Source organism: Castor canadensis, chromosome X, assembly GCF_047511655.1.
Source record: "Castor canadensis chromosome X, mCasCan1.hap1v2, whole genome shotgun sequence".
Classification (NCBI taxonomy): Eukaryota; Metazoa; Chordata; class Mammalia; order Rodentia; family Castoridae; genus Castor; species Castor canadensis.
In genome coordinates this window covers 43,576,988-43,593,074 of record NC_133405.1, presented here as the reverse complement: position 1 = coordinate 43,593,074, position 16,087 = coordinate 43,576,988, and the positions used below count along the sequence as shown (strand labels likewise).

At 37.8% G+C, this 16,087-nt stretch overlaps 1 protein-coding gene across 10 annotated transcripts in view; it reads left to right on the top strand.

The window, feature by feature from the left end:
- The window catches only part of Pak3 (p21 (RAC1) activated kinase 3), a 266,141-nt gene that overhangs the window by 227,379 nt on the left and 22,675 nt on the right, over positions 1-16,087 (top strand). For all 10 annotated transcript variants that reach the window (XM_074063034.1, XM_074063030.1, XM_074063028.1 and 7 more), the window contains 5 exons: positions 1,719-1,767; positions 2,053-2,165; positions 3,384-3,501; positions 4,931-5,030; positions 5,584-5,780. In XM_074063034.1, the coding sequence (XP_073919135.1) occupies positions 1,719-1,767; positions 2,053-2,165; positions 3,384-3,501; positions 4,931-5,030; positions 5,584-5,780 (577 nt within the window). The remainder of the gene's footprint in view (positions 1-1,718; positions 1,768-2,052; positions 2,166-3,383; positions 3,502-4,930; positions 5,031-5,583; positions 5,781-16,087) is intronic.

Below are 16,087 nucleotides of genomic sequence, written 5' to 3'. Positions count from 1 at the left end.
TATGTTCATTCAACAAATATTTATTGGACCTCAGCTACATGCTCTGAACATAGAAATATAAGGCATACAATATCAAGAGAATAGTTTGTTTTACATAAACCTCCAAGTCTAAGAAACTTTGAGAATTACCAAATCCTGCTTCAGGTGTCACATAGAGATTGTGATTTTTTTCAGCCTATATATCTTTAAACCTAAGCAGTATGCTGAGAGCAGTAGAATTGTTGATTATGGATCATAGAATTAAAGTACCCCATTTTCTACACTTTACAGTTAAGAGAACAAGATGGATTTAGATTTTAAACGGTATGACTGTGGGCAGGTTATTTAACCTCGCCAAGCTCAGGTTCCTGATTTATAACATGAGGACAATAAACCTGCCTTATATAGAAAAATGGTAATGATTACATAAAATAAATAAAGTTCTTAGAACAATTCCTGAACACCCAACGTACGCAGTACAGTTTTACTGTTACTGTGATCACTATTTGCCTTGTGAAGGGAGACTAGGTCCACATTACTCAGGTTGTTGATGATAGGGCAAATATTGGAACTCAGATCTCTACTAATAGTCAAATATTCCTTACACTGTGTTATCTATTTTATTTCCTGGGAGCAGGTAATATACATTTCCTAGACCTGCAAGAAATATATTGGCTCATCCGGGGAGAATTACAAGGCAATGGCTGACATGAGAAGAATTTCTGGTCTCAGAAAACAAAACAGCAAGGAATAAATCCAGTAAGGGAGAGACAACAATTACCGAAAAGTTTACATCGTGATGTGGAAGCATCACAAAGCCTAGTAAATCACAGGACTGATTTCTCTAATTACTTTATTTACCACAAGTGTAATTGATTTTTTTCTTTTTCTTAGAGTTGAGGGTGGGGGTTTTCAGAATGCAGGTGTGAGTCACAGAAAATTACTGTGAATTCAGCTGCACTACACAATTTCTCTTTTCAAAGTAAGGGAACACTGTAACTGAAGTTAGAATGGAAGCATAAGTACTACCAAGTCTTAAGGAATGATAGATTTCAAAAGGAAATTTGGCTAGTGATGCCTCATAGAACTCATTGAGAAATTTAGCAAAAAGAAAAAGAATTAGCTCCTTAGTAAAGCCATATTGTTATTGCTTTGCATAGTTGTGATTGGTTTGTTAGATGAAGATATTCTTAAGAATTAGAAATATATGAAAAAGAACTATGTCCTATGCTGAAAGTGAAGGTTAATTTACAGTTGCCTAAGTCAAAAATGATATATCCTTTACTAAACTACACTTCAGTTTAATCAGAGGCCTACAATGTTCATTGTTGCAAGATCCAAAGAATTTTCACAATATTCCAGGAGTTTCCTAAGAGGAGCAAAGCCATTTTGCTTACTTCATTAATGCATGCTACATGGCTCAGGAATTGGTGCCAGAAAGTTTGACTGGAGTTCTTAGTCTACCACAAGGGATAAGTCGTGATTGTTTCTGGTGCTGATTACTATATAAAGCAATTGTTCCAGTATTATGCACTTAGAAATTTGTTAAGAGGGTAGATATCATGTAAAGCATTCTTACCACAATAACGACTTTTTAAAAATTTGATCCCGTTTTACTTCATCCTTAAATCTTGATTTTGCTAATGTTTCACTCTTAAAAATATTTACTTTTTTTCCAAGTAAAATATATTGGTAACATCTTGATTGCTTATTCATTGAATGATTTTTCACTATTACAGGGCATCAGGTACTGTATATACAGCACTAGACATTGCAACAGGACAAGAGGTAAGTACTACCATTCAATTCTTACGATTTTCCTTTATATTTATTGGGTTTGCTTTTGATGGCATTGATGCCTTTGAAAATTGGGTAGCACTAGGTGAGATGGAAGTTTACTTCACTGGTGTCCAACGCATCTGAAGTGGATAGTTTACTCATGATCAAAGGAAAAGGACATTGTAGTACAGAATTTGTGAATGACTTGCTCTATGTCTCCTTCCCCCCAAAATATTGATATTCATGTTTGTTGTAATAATTGTAATTCATTCTTGAATTTTAACCATCATTCAGGTAGCCATAAAGCAGATGAACCTTCAACAGCAACCCAAAAAGGAATTAATTATTAATGAAATTTTGGTCATGAGGGAAAATAAGAACCCCAATATTGTTAATTATTTAGATAGGTAAGTGTTTTCTGTCATTATGTACCTATTTTCTTTATGTGATGACATTTCCTTGGCAAATTATTTCATTAGGGATGTATTCATTTAATAGTCATTCTACAAATATTTCTTAAATGCTACAAAGTAGTAGAATATGAGACCCATGGCTAAACTTAAATCCATATGTCTTTGTCAACCCATCAAATAGTTGAAGAAATGTTTTATGGGCTTGGCTCTAAATATAAACACTTCATGTAATTTCCTTTTGAGGACTGTGGCTCCATGTTCGCAGAAAATGGACATATAGGAGAGAGATGTGGGGTTTTAAGCATTTCATCAGGCCTGTTTGGAGCCTGTATGATCTCTGAAAGGCTAAATGAAGAAGGCTGACTACAATGGCCCTGCTTTAATGAGGGCTTTCTGATTAACTGACAGCAAAGTCTAGGGAATTGAGACTTTAATCTTAAACCTTTTCTCTAAATCAGGTAATTAATGTCTCTTTCATCAGTGCTATTAGCAGTGTGTTCTAAATAGGCCTTTAAAGACAGTGCTAACTCTTCTCCTGTGGTTAACATTTGTCCCAGTTTCAACAAGTGTTTGTTTAGCACCACTGTGCTGTTTTCTCTGGGGGGGTTCCAAAGGAAATAAAGCTATGCCTTCAACCTCTGAGAATTGAAGATCTTGCTGTCTGTGTTTTAGGTCTACAGACGAGTGATACAAAGGAGGAAAAATGGGAAGGAAGAAAAGATAGTTGAGTGTTAGAGTATTATTCAGTTTCCTTAAGTGTCCTTTAGGATCTTCCTGCAGCAGAGTGGTTATTCTCCATAACTAATGAAATGGAGCTTGTGAATTCTCATTTTTAACATGCTTTACAGGTGGATCTTGCTGGCTCTGTAGTTTGAGCATCACTGGAGAGACAGCCTTGCTTCACAGTGATGGGGCCTTGAGGCAGGGACAATCATCAAGGGTCTAGAATTCCTTTCTCTTGCTGACCAGGGAGCCAGGGAGGCCTGGTAATGTTGCTGAATTGCTTTCAGATGATCCCAGGTGATTTGAATAACTTCATGCTCTTTGCCTGAATTGTAGGACTCCTTGGTTCACATATTTTATCACTTGTGGTATGTTCCTCATCAACTAAATTGAAGTCACAATTGACTTCTACCAGAACTGAGATCTAGGAATATTAGAGTCTCCATTTCCTTAGTCCCAAGTCCAAGTCTTTTGCTTTTCTTCTTGTAGCTACTTAGTGGGTGATGAACTATGGGTAGTCATGGAATATTTGGCTGGTGGCTCTTTGACTGACGTGGTGACTGAGACTTGTATGGATGAAGGACAGATAGCAGCTGTCTGCAGAGAGGTAAGAAAATGGAACATTTCTTGTTGATGACGACACCAAAACAATCCATTTTTCTTTCTGCTTATTTAGAATTTTTATAACACCAAAATAACAATAGCATAATTTTCCTACTGAGAAAACAATTGGAGAGCCTAACTTCAATTTAAATTATCACCTAATCATGTTCCCTTGGACCATCCTCCCTAGCCCCTTGTTTATTTGAGTTGCTTTTCTGTGGCTCCTTTGAGCTCCATTGTGCCATTCAGGAAGTTCCATATCTAAGCTCACATGCTGTAGTGTCAGTGAGTGTGGAAAATATTGATGGTCACATGGAACTTCTTTCTGATTTGGTGGAATTTTTAAAATAGTTACTTTGTTCTACATGTGCAATGCGAACATGTAAAATACCATATTATATTCCCATCACTTTCTAGAAGGCAACTTAAACGAGGTCTTCCCCCAGCCCAGAAAGCAGTTGCTTCCGCAGTATAATGAGAATATCCCTCATGACCCTCCAGTGGGCCAGAGGGTCCGCCTCTCATAAGAAAAGAGACAGCGGCTAATGCAGCTAGTTTCAAGCTAAATTAAAGATATTTTATTTATTTATTTTGTTCAATATTTGTTAAAACACACACTCTTCATTGGAGTCCCATGTTAAGCCTTATTATCTACTTCATTCATTGTGGTAGAAACTGAGACTCACTGAAACTTTTAAAAACCAATAATAGGGAAACAAAACTAAATGATAGCAGCTAATCTTTGCACTGTATGTGAGGTCTTTCTTTTGAATTTCCTGTTTCATTGCTCTCCTCCATTCTCACCCCCACCACCACCACTGCAAACATGCACACAGAGCAACCAAACCAAGTTTTGTATTCATGCAATAAATCAAACTCACAGTCACTCAGGGAAATATTCTACCCTGAGTCTGTGGTTTCCATCTTTTAGTATTACAATACAAAGACATTTCCAAACAAGTACCTGTGGTTACTTCATAGCCTAGGAGCCACTCCCAAACTGGGCTGGCATTTGGAAATAGCTTTAGGGAACTTGTTTTGAATGCACAGGCCTAGGTCCCTCTGCAGATTTATGAATCAAATCCATAGCACATACACTGAGGGTTTACAGCATCTGTATAGGACTGCGCTGATCCTCTGGGTAACTAGGCCAGAGTAGGATTATATTGATTGATCACTTTAACTGTATTAATAACCAGTGCTACGTATCATGTCATCACTCTTCATGACCTAGTCTGACATAGGATCCATCAAATATATAAGACTAAGTAAAATCACTGGTGTAATTAGTAATTTGGTTTTAAAGAATTCAGTAATCTATTTTACTTGACAACATTAAATTATACCCTTTCCCAAAAATTTGTCTGGAAATGAAACTTAGAATTTTAAACCATTCTTTGTCATATAATTATAACTTTTTTCTGATTCAATAGTGCCTCCAAGCTTTGGATTTCTTGCACTCAAACCAAGTGATCCACAGAGACATAAAAAGTGATAATATTCTCCTCGGGATGGATGGTTCTGTTAAATTGAGTAGGTATTTCCATTCAGGTGATGTTTGAGAAAATACGGGGAATTTTTGCTCTTTTATTGTCTATCTTGGAAGATAATGGCTACTGAAAGTGATTTGTTTGAAAGCACTTAGAACCCAATGCAATTAAAGAATCTAATTGGAATAATCTGTTCCTGATGATCATGACCAGATTTTTTTTATTTAATATTTCAGACTTTCTAGTGACTTCTAGAATGGATGGATGGCAAAGACTTCATTAGAAATCCGAAAGATTCTATATGTTTAGGAAAAAGCACTGGGGAGGGAACCATACTGAAGTCTAGTACAAATGAGATTAGTTATTATTTCAGATCCCATTAAAATCAGGACCAGCAAATTGCTTCTCAGCCTTTTGGCTAAAATCAAATGTAATAAAAGCAGGACCAACTGAGAGATCAGGTAACAACAGGATATGAACTTGGCACTTGGGGAAGCTCAGATTCTAACAAAGGAAGGTTCAGCCATATTTGAAAGCAACCTATTTTTAAAAGAAAATAATTTGGGTTTATTTTAATTGACTTTTCTTCTCTACAGCTGATTTTGGGTTCTGTGCCCAGATCACTCCTGAACAAAGTAAACGAAGCACTATGGTGGGAACTCCCTATTGGATGGCTCCTGAGGTGGTGACTCGAAAAGCTTATGGTCCGAAAGTTGATATCTGGTCTCTGGGAATTATGGCAATTGAAATGGTTGAAGGTGAACCCCCTTACCTTAATGAAAATCCACTCAGGGTAAGTCATAGATCAATTCAGGTACTCGATCCCCAGGAAAGAAGACCAAATATCATTTCTTGATTTCATCAAGAGTGACCAGAATAGGTTCTTTTCTGGGAATGACATAGAATCAGCTAGTTATAATTTTAAAATTAATAGGCGTAGAGGCATATCCAAGTGGTAGAGTACCGTCCAAGCAAATGTAAGGCCCCTGAATTCAAACCCCAGTACTGACCCCCAAATGAAATATCCTTCCTTTCTTTCTTCCTTTCTTCCTTCCTTCCTTTCTTCTTTCCTTCCTTCCTTCGCCAGCCATGGTGGCTCAGGTCAGTGATCAATAAGGTAAATTGGGGCTTGAAGCCAGCCCAGGCAAAAAGTGAGACCCATCTTAACAAATAAGCCAGGCATGGTGGTATATGTCTATAATACCAGCTATATGGTAGGAATAGGTAGGAAAAGTCTGAGGCTGGCCCTGGGCAAAAACTTGAGGCACTCTCTGAAAAAATAACTAACATAAAAAAGGGCTGGAGGTATGGCTCAAGTAATTGAACACCTGCCTAACAAATGTGAAGCCCTGAGTTCAAAATTCCAGTACCACCAATTAATAAGTAAAATAAATTACTGTGAGCTTTTAAAAGTTTTTCTTACGATGTCTTAACATTTTTCTAATGTGCTTTTATCTCAGTATTTCTAATGACCAGAGCCTTTAAAATTATTTAGTATATAGCTTTCTACCAGAAAAAAATAATAGAAATGGAGGGAAGAGAAGATGTGGGAAAGAAAAGGGTATTTTTATCCCAGGCCATGGTTAAATGATCTAGCTAGGAAACACTTGCTTCATTATTACTTTGACAAAGTAAATAGATACATTTCCAGGACAGTTACAATTTTTAAATTGGATTTTCCTTCGTTATCAGTAATGATTTATTGAGCAACAACAGCCTCGTGGGTATTGAATGGAACACAGAGATAGATGCAGCACCAGCCTGGTGAAATCACAAACTTAATTAGAAGACTGTCAAGTAGAAAATGAATGGAAATAGTGCAGGTTGGGTAACTCAGTTTGCAATTGCAAAATCAGAGGTTTGCTCCTCATATGGTCCAGTGACCTCTACAAAGACAAAAGCTCCATTTCGTTGCCTAATCCCACCACCTTTATTCAGATATGTGCTTTTGATTATGAAGGAAAATGGGCAAAGAGTATGAAAGAAATGTTTTCTCAGTGCAGAAGCAATCCAGAAGCTCTTTTGTCATATACAACCTAACAGTGAGTCAGAAGCTAGGTTTCATATACATGAAGGACAAGACATTGTTAACAAAAAGAAATACACACAGATTCAAAATCTACATTCAAAAGTCATGCACAATATCAGTGTAAAAGGCATTTTGCTTCCCATTAGACTCTAAAATTGAATTTTATCCTTGTTTTGGAAAAAATGCCCTTATTAAGCAGTTAAGCATGTTCAGATTAAGCTTGCAAAATCCATATTCAAGCCAAATATTTGTGGCTTTCTGTAAAAAAAACCTATAAACTAATTGTCTAGTGTTTTTGCAGTTGAACATTTTGTAATTGGGAGCCATGTTCCCTATGGATGGAGAGGGATCAGCCTTCTCCCCAGCCCCATCTAATTCCTCTGTGGTACTTGGCCTCTCATCCCAGACAGTGCACTGATTAGAAAACAACAGATCGGAGGGAATGCCCTAATGAACGCTATGGGCTGTTGCGCTGGCCTCATGAAACAATTGGGAAGTGAGAATGTACACATTGATTAGCTGCCTGGAGGGCTGAGTGGAAAAGAAGCGGCATTTTCCCACCATTTGTGGGTCAGCCCTTCATGAACTTAATCAAGTGCACCCCTAACCTATGGACCAATGCATCAAGATAATTACATAAGCTTTTCCTTATTGTTTAACTACTTTGCCCATTAAGAAATAGCAGTGAAAAAAAAACCGCATCAGGCTTGTTGTTTCCATGGATTTCCTTTCTTTGGAGTTTGGAGGCACTAAACAGATTATGGCCAGTTTGTGTTCTGCCTTCTAATGAGTAATTTACAACCTGCAGAATTTAAGGATTAAATAAATGGCTCAGTAAAGCAACTGGTGTCAGTAAGGCATTTATTACATTCTTCTGTCCTCCAATTATAATTGATCACTCCTTAGCTAGGCTGCTAATTGTTAGAGAAAAGGAAGTTATAATCTATACAGGCATCTTCTAGCTTGAGATTAGAACTCATAATTAACAGCTTGTCTCTTAGAATCCATAGCCTTATATCTAAACAAGTACTTGCAGATCACAAACCACAAGGTTCAGGAAGCCTACATGAGGCCATGATAAAAAGACCCGTCAGAAGGACCACCCCATTGAATTTCACTGATAAGGATTTATTCATTCTAACTTTTGGTCATTACTTTCCTTGTGTGATCAGACTCCAATTAATCAAGTCCACATTGAGCCAGCTCTATTCTGAGCCTATCTCTCCTAGACAACAGAAATAATTTTTAAATTTTGATTTCCTATATGCTGGCTTTCTGTTCTCTTAAAGAAAACACAGTGGCTCCGGCTAGATGCCCTTATTTGAGATTTGAAAAGTGTAGTCATTGAAACCATGGGGAGATTGGAGAGAAAAAGCTAGAACATGAGCCTGAAGGGAGCCTACAATTTCTTGGATCCTGGTGACCAGGCCATATGTGGTAAAATAGAAAATCATCCAGAGTTTTAGGAGAGGTCTGAAAGAGTACTAGATTAGTCCTTCTTTCTTTAGAATACTTCCACCACCCATCTACCATTTTTACGTAGAAAGAAGTGGAAAGAAGGAAGCAAAATAAGTGAAAGGAAGACACAGTGGAAAAATGGAGGATGGCATGCGCTGGTGAAAACAAAACGGTTCTTTCAATAGTCAGGCAGATCTGGGTCTACAACCTACAAGTTCTGTGATGTACTCTAAGTCACCTGAAACCTTTCTAAGACTGTTTCCATTCTATAAAATAGGGAAAATATCTTTCTTTCTGGGTTGGTATGCAAACAAAATGAACAGTATGTGTAAAATCACATAGTACAGTGTCTTGCTCCTTGTAGAAAAAGTATATTAAACTCATATGAGTGGAAAAGTAAGGAAGGAAAAAGAGAGAAAAGAGGCTTAGAGTACATATACACACTCATGAAGGGAGATTAGATTTGACACTCTCCCAAGAACTTTCCCTCCACACTGGCTGAATCCCTACCTCCCTAAGGAGTGGAGGGTTTGTTCAGTTCAGCAAATTACCATAAATAGGCAACACTGAACAGGAGAGGTTCAAGGTGAAGTCTCAGGCTATACATTTCAAAGTTGTTTGCATCTCACTGTGGCTTCTTTCTGCCTTTGTTATGTCAGTTTCAACCAGGCAACCCTTCTTTGATTATTGCCTGTTAACATATATTTGATGCAAGGAATTGGCTACTTCTTCCACCAGTTATAGAAAAGGTTGGGATTTTTAAATGTAAATTACTCTGCAGTAGTTAACCTAATTTGTTTATAAAATGCCTTTTAAAGGTCAGAGAGTTACTAACTGTACTGATGTTATGAGCTTGGTACCCTTCCAGAGACAGAGAGGAGACAAGCTTCTTACCATTCCCCACTGCCCGAAGTCTTTGCACTCAACATAATTGACTTTGGACATGTTGTTCTGTGACCCACAAACACTTTTAATGCAGTCTCCAATAATAAAGTTCATTGTTCCTTCTGTTTGCCAAAATGAGTGGGGTTAAAAATCAAACTTTCCCTGTGGATATCCAAATCGAATTTTGGTCTTCTGCTGATAATCAACTTTTTTTGTTAATGGAAGATATGTTTTTAAGATCTGTGATTATAATAACCTGATTCTAAATAAGGGGGCACAATCATTTCTGTAAGATAAAACTTGGGTTTGTTTTATTTCCTGGCACATAGACAGTGCATTTTTATTAACTTTGCATTCACACACAGTGGAGCTGTTCTTATCAACAGGTTTTGATGGCATTTGGTATTTGTGAAATATCTCAATGATATCCACTTGAAGTTCATACTAAATCTTTTGGATTTCTTTTTTGTGTGTAATTTTCCAAACTTTTGTCCAAGTTGAGATGAACTTTTAGTGTTCTCTTTCTACCTTTGTTTTAAACATCTGTGAGGCTGTATCACACATTGAATCACTGGAAGACAGTGATTGGTATCAGTGCTAAGAACAGTATGAAGTATAATGAACCACAGATCCTCCACCAATGGCTCTCATCCTTGTCTGCACAGTGGAATCGTCCATGGAGTTTAAGAATCAATGACACCAGATTCCAACCCCCAGAGAAAAGTGATAACCACGACCAGGCCAAACACAAAGCTAAATGGCAAGCCCTCTATGTTACACTGTCCACACTGAGAAACAATTATTTTTCAGTCCTCTTTGAGCACAGTTATTCAAGCAGAAAATAACATACTATCGTTCTGCTCACATTTCCCCATTTCATTTAAAAAGCCTTGTGAAATCATGTCCTGCTCTGTGTCATTCTCAGACTTACCAGTCCAGAGACACTGTCCAAAGGGAAGCGATACTAGTTAAGCATATATCTCCATGATATGCCATTTTCTTTTTCAGTTTTACTTCTCCCAAAAGTGCTAGCTACTGACTGAGTACTTAGCTCACATTGAAGCATACAGTCTTACCATTCATGATTAAGAGTGCATTATCTGTATGTCCAGCGAGATGGAAGGGAGGAAAACTAAATTAAGACCTGTTGTCTACACTAAGTAACTTCATATCCTCCTCCTTTTCCCACACTTAAAGCTCTACACAAATGTTAGTTTGCTTATTTTTTTATTATAGGACCAGGAAAATTCTAGTTAGCTTGCATGTCTAGAGAAGAAAGCTAAGCAGAATAAGAGATCTCTAAGCATTAAAAACAGCAGCTAAGGGCCAAACTTCATCTTGTTCTCCAACCACTGGAACCTGTGCTGTGGATTGGAATGTCTGGGTTTGATGGCGCGTGCTCATTTGGAATTAAAGTCAGACATAAACTTCCTGAGCCCCAGAGAAGTAAGCATACTTTGCTAGCACTCAGTCAATATTGTTTTGAATGTATTTCAGGAAGAGCTTGGAGCATTCCCTTCTTTTTCCGTATGCCACTATGGAACAGCAAGGTTTATTGATGGGTTGTTGACACTCTTACTTTGAGAACTAACCTATGCCTGAAAGGAGAGGACAGTTGGGATAACTACAACTAAAATAATTATAGAACAGGGTTTCTTTTTAATCTGAAAAAATATTGCCTGTCAAGAGATAGACAGTTCTTAAGAATCATTGGTTGTCAAGAATTCAGCATAGGAAAATGGGACTTAGCCATAGGAAAACTGAAAGTCTCATTTCAATTGTAATTCAGAAGCTGACAGTTCAAACTAGTGAGTTATGACCCAGAAGACAGCCAAGGGAGAAATTGATTTCACAGCAAACTAAAATTCAAGAAACTCTGACCAGCAAACAGGAGGGAAAGTAAATTTAAAAATGTGGTGACCAGGGACTCACTGTTAGCCAACACTAATTGATATTCCTTTACCCTATGATTATCTTATCATTCCTCAGAGTCCTTCCAGGATGGTTTGGGTATAATCCAGGAATGCCTGTGACTACTGCCCTAATAGGTTCCATACCTATAGTCCCTTGAAACCAAAGTTCATTCTAAAGAGAAAAATCTTGCATTGTGATGGTGTGCATTTGCCCACTGAAATGCCCATTCACATGTTTTATCCTATGGCCTTTGAAATACGTGTTTTTGCCAGTGAGAAATGACATTACCAAGAACATTGGGGTTTTCTTGGTAATTATGATCATTTCTAGCCAGGCGCCAGTGGCTTATGCCTATATTCCTTGCTATTTGGGAGGCTGAGAATGGGAGGATAGAGGTTTAAAGCCAGCATAGACAAATACTTTGTGAGCCTCCCATCTCTAAAAATAACCAGAAAAAAAATGGACTGGAGATGTGGCTCAAATGGTAGAGTACCTGGTTTACAAGCTCCTGCTCTGCAAGCATGAAGTCCTGAGTTCAAACCCTAATCCCACAAAAAAAAGATCATTTCTGACCCTTATTGTCATTTTGACTTATGCTTTTCTAACCTGGTTGCAACATCACTTTAGAAAACCCTTTGCACTATGATAAAAGAATATTCTGAAATATCTTAGATAAACCTCTAAGCAGAGAAAGTTAAATTCATCAAGGCAATCTTGATTTTGTAGTAGGGAAAGCAGAGCTTAAAATTTACTCCAAGAATCAAGCTGACATTTTTGCCACAGCTTTTCTTTTTCTATTACTTTGATTTCTTTCTTTTCTTTTTTGGGGGAGGGGGAGTGGAGAGTAAAGAATTGCCCCATACTCAGATAGCAAAATTCATCAGTGCTTTTTGTCTAGGAGTGACCAGTGTATGTGAGAGGACCAGACAAGTTGCTTCTAGTGTCTCTACCAACATATGACTGAAGAGTGAATTCTATTCCCCAGTCTTTCAGTCAGGAATTCAGTGACCTTGCATAGGTTACTTCTTGCTGAGCCTCCATTTTCTTATTGTGCCAGATTAGAATTTGATTAGGCTATCATTTGCCAGTAGATCCCACAAAGCCCTAGAGTTGCATGGACTTCTTTGGGCTTTTTGATGGGGCAAAGAGGGAGGTATCCTAGTAGGGTCCTTGGTTCTACAGAACAGTTCAGTTAATTAGTTTTCTATATTAGGCATCACATGGGATTTACTTAAATAAAAGTCAAAATCTGTGATTCCCTTCCTTTGACTCTGTGTGCTTTGATTATAGACAGGGGTGCAGCTTTCTGTGACAGCAGAAAAGGTCACAGATGGAGTGAGCGCTGTCTTTAAGAGTGCTTTCAGTGAAATGATCTTCAGACGGCAGCCAGAGATACCTGTCTCATCACCTTCGGACTAAATCTATATCGCATAAAATGGAATGATCCCTCTTATCTTACCAAGCAGACATTTGATTGTCATGTAAAACATGCTGCTTGTGAGACTCGGTAACCCCACACTGACAGTGATCTCGGGGAGATGCCAGTGAAGAGCACTGCAGTGATAAAGCTGTTACAGGGATAGGGTCCACACTCTGGGGTGTGATGGAAAAAAATTGTATGTTGTGCACAGAGCCATTTTTACATGTAAATTAGAGCTTGAAACCAATTTATGTAAGTGATAATGCATGTTTCATAGATTATATCACAGTCAGGTTGTTTTAATCCTAATATGGTAATTTGGAAAGGTCCCAAAGAGTCTCTTCCTGTTCTGGTGTTCTGAAATGAGAAATGAACAAATATGTAATGTTCAGTGGTACCTTGAAGCAGAAATTGAGTGTGGGTAAAAGAGAAAAATAGGAAGTTCGGAAGATGATGTACTAAATATAGACAATGGGTTTTTGTGATAATTTTTCTTATTTAAAATTTCTTTATTAAATTTTTGATTAGCATGGAATAATTTTCCATAGTAATGGAATACAGTGTGATACATAGGCATATAGTGTGCACTGATCAAATCAGGGTCACTAGCAATTCAGGACCAGAGAAATGGGACAGAAACATAATAGAACTGAGGATCCATGTCTCCTTGATCTTACAGATTTTCTAGCCTTTACATTTAGTTCTCTTTCTCTTCATTCTACTAGCCACCTTCTCTCCCATTGTCCTTTGGCCCCTGTCCTTTCATTACTTTCTTGTACCCGCTCAGTTTCTCATAGTGTCTCTTCTTTACCTCCTGCACCACTTGGATTTCCTGCCTTCTTAAAAAAAAATCTATATGCTTATCCCAACTCCCACTTCCAAATTCCCTGTAATTCCAAACCTTGAGTACTATTGGAGTGTCCAAGGTTGCTGCATGAATACTACTATCTTGCTCCACATTTCTTAACAAGAGATTAGAATGAGTACATGAATTGTCAGTCACCTGGTACTTATTTTATGATATTGGCCAGTACTTTGTGCCTAAAAAAGTACTCTAAAGAAGGCTAGCACCTAGTTAATCACCTAGTCAGTCAATACTACCTAATTACATAATTTAATACCAACCTGTAATGGCCTAGATCTATAAATTAAATTTAAATGGTGTTTTTAAGGATTAAGCAACAAAATAACAAAGCCCCCTCCATAATTAGGTGACAGATGAGAACTTCTATGCAAGACAAATAAGAGGTTAAAAGTGGACCACACTAAACTGTTAAGTTGAATCATGTAGAGAATATAGTCTCATTTATAATGTAGTGATTTCTTTTTGCAGATTGGGCCCCATTTACTCTAAGAAAAAAGAAATGTCAGGACCTTTCATGAAACCCATAAACACATTAGAAGCAGCTATACATTCTGACCTTTAAACCTCTGAAATCCTAGGTCATGAGTAAACTGTCCCAGGGTGTCAAGTCATTTGTTGCCAAATCTTGCTAAGCAAACACTCAGTGAGTTGGAAATTCTAAAATGAGAAAGGAACAAGGAATATCAGTAGATTACAGAAAAGAACCAGAGAATACAGGCTGCAAAAAAATATGCAACACACACAGGAATACAGTACAAAACCTCCCTAACTGGGGATCCACCGTTTATTTCCCATTTCCAAGCTGGTGGAAAATGATTGACGGCAAAAAGGCCCCATTCCTCTGTAGAGGTGGAGGTTGATCAAGTGAGGCAGTCGTTCATGCATAGTGTACCTTATTTCTTGACTGCCTTTTTCTGTTCTGCTAGGAGAACTCTTCCCAGAGACTGGGAAGACAGGTGGTATTGTGCTACAGTCAAAGCATGGGCTCTGGACTCCTACTGTCTGAATTCGAATATTCAATCCTTAATTACCATTGCATGACATTGAACAGTTACTGTTCTTAATCCCACAGAACTGTTTCTTTACCTGTCAATTGAGGATCATAGTAGTCTACCTCAGGAAATGTTTCTGTAGATTATATGAGCTAGTAATAATCATTCAATAAGTTTTATATATTAATACTTCCCATGAACATATTTATACAGATATTGAGATATAGATAAATAGCCCTCTTGCTCTTATAGTTCAGTTACATTGTATGTTCAATAGATTTTTGTGGACTAGGCCTGGAGCCCATTCACCATGTATGACACAATCTTCATGGGAAATGCATGTTGAGTCCCAAATTCTCAGTTTACAAAAAGACTTTTTTAACCACACTCATCCTCTCTGTAAAGTGTGTCTTTATATTGGTGCTGAGGGCTGTCATAGTTGCTCACACATTTCCATGTAAGTTCCCTGGTTTATTTTTTGATGTCTTAAGATAAACTTTGTAAACTGTTATAATGAACTGAAGTCACAAACTGAAGTGAAGCTTTTTCATTAAATCATCCTGTTGCAAAACTGACTTAATGAAGATTTATTGGGTACATATGGATTGTTTTGGGGACTCTTGGAGAGATGTGGTAACTTCTATGATGCTTTGATCTTTCTTTTTAAAATATTATTTATGTTTTTATTTTTTATTTTTGTCTCTATTCATATATTCATATGTACATACATTGTTTCAGTCATTTCTCCCCACTACCCCCTACCCCCTCTCTCTCCCCCCCACCCTCTGGCTTCCAGGCAGAACCTGTTCTGCCCTTTTGTCCAGTCTTGTTGAAGAGATGACATAAGCAATAATAAGAAAGACAAAGCGTTTTTGCTAGTTGAGATAAGGATAGCTATACAGAGAGATTCCTAGCATTGCTTCCATGCACAAGTGTATTACAACCCGAACTGATTCATCTCTATCTGACCTCTTCACTACTTCCCGGTCACCTTCCCATATTGACCTCTGTCACTTTAAGGTTACTGTATTTGCTCCTCTGCCCTGGGGACATCAAACAGTTTCAAGTTTTGGGTTTCCTACCTATCCCCATTCCTCCCATATGTGCTTTCCCCTTAGCGCATGACCCAAGTCCAACAACATTACTGCCTTTGCCCTACATCTAAAGTACGCATATGAGGGAGAACATACAATTTTTGGTCTTCCTGAGCCTGGCTAACCTTGTTCAGGATGATGTTCTCCAGTTCCATCCATTTACTTGCCAATGATAAGATTTCATTCTTCTTCATGGCTGCATAAAATTCCACTGTGTATAAATACCACATTTTCTTGATCCATTCATCAGTAGTGGGGCACCTTGGCTGTTTCCATAACTTGGCTATTGTGAATAGTGCTGCAATAAACATGGGTGTGCAGGTGCCTCTGGAGTAACCTGTGTCGCATTCCTTCGGGTATATCCCTAGGAGTGGGATTGCTGGATCATATGGCAGATCTATGTTTAGATTTTGTTTAGATTTTTAAGAAGCCTCCATATTTTT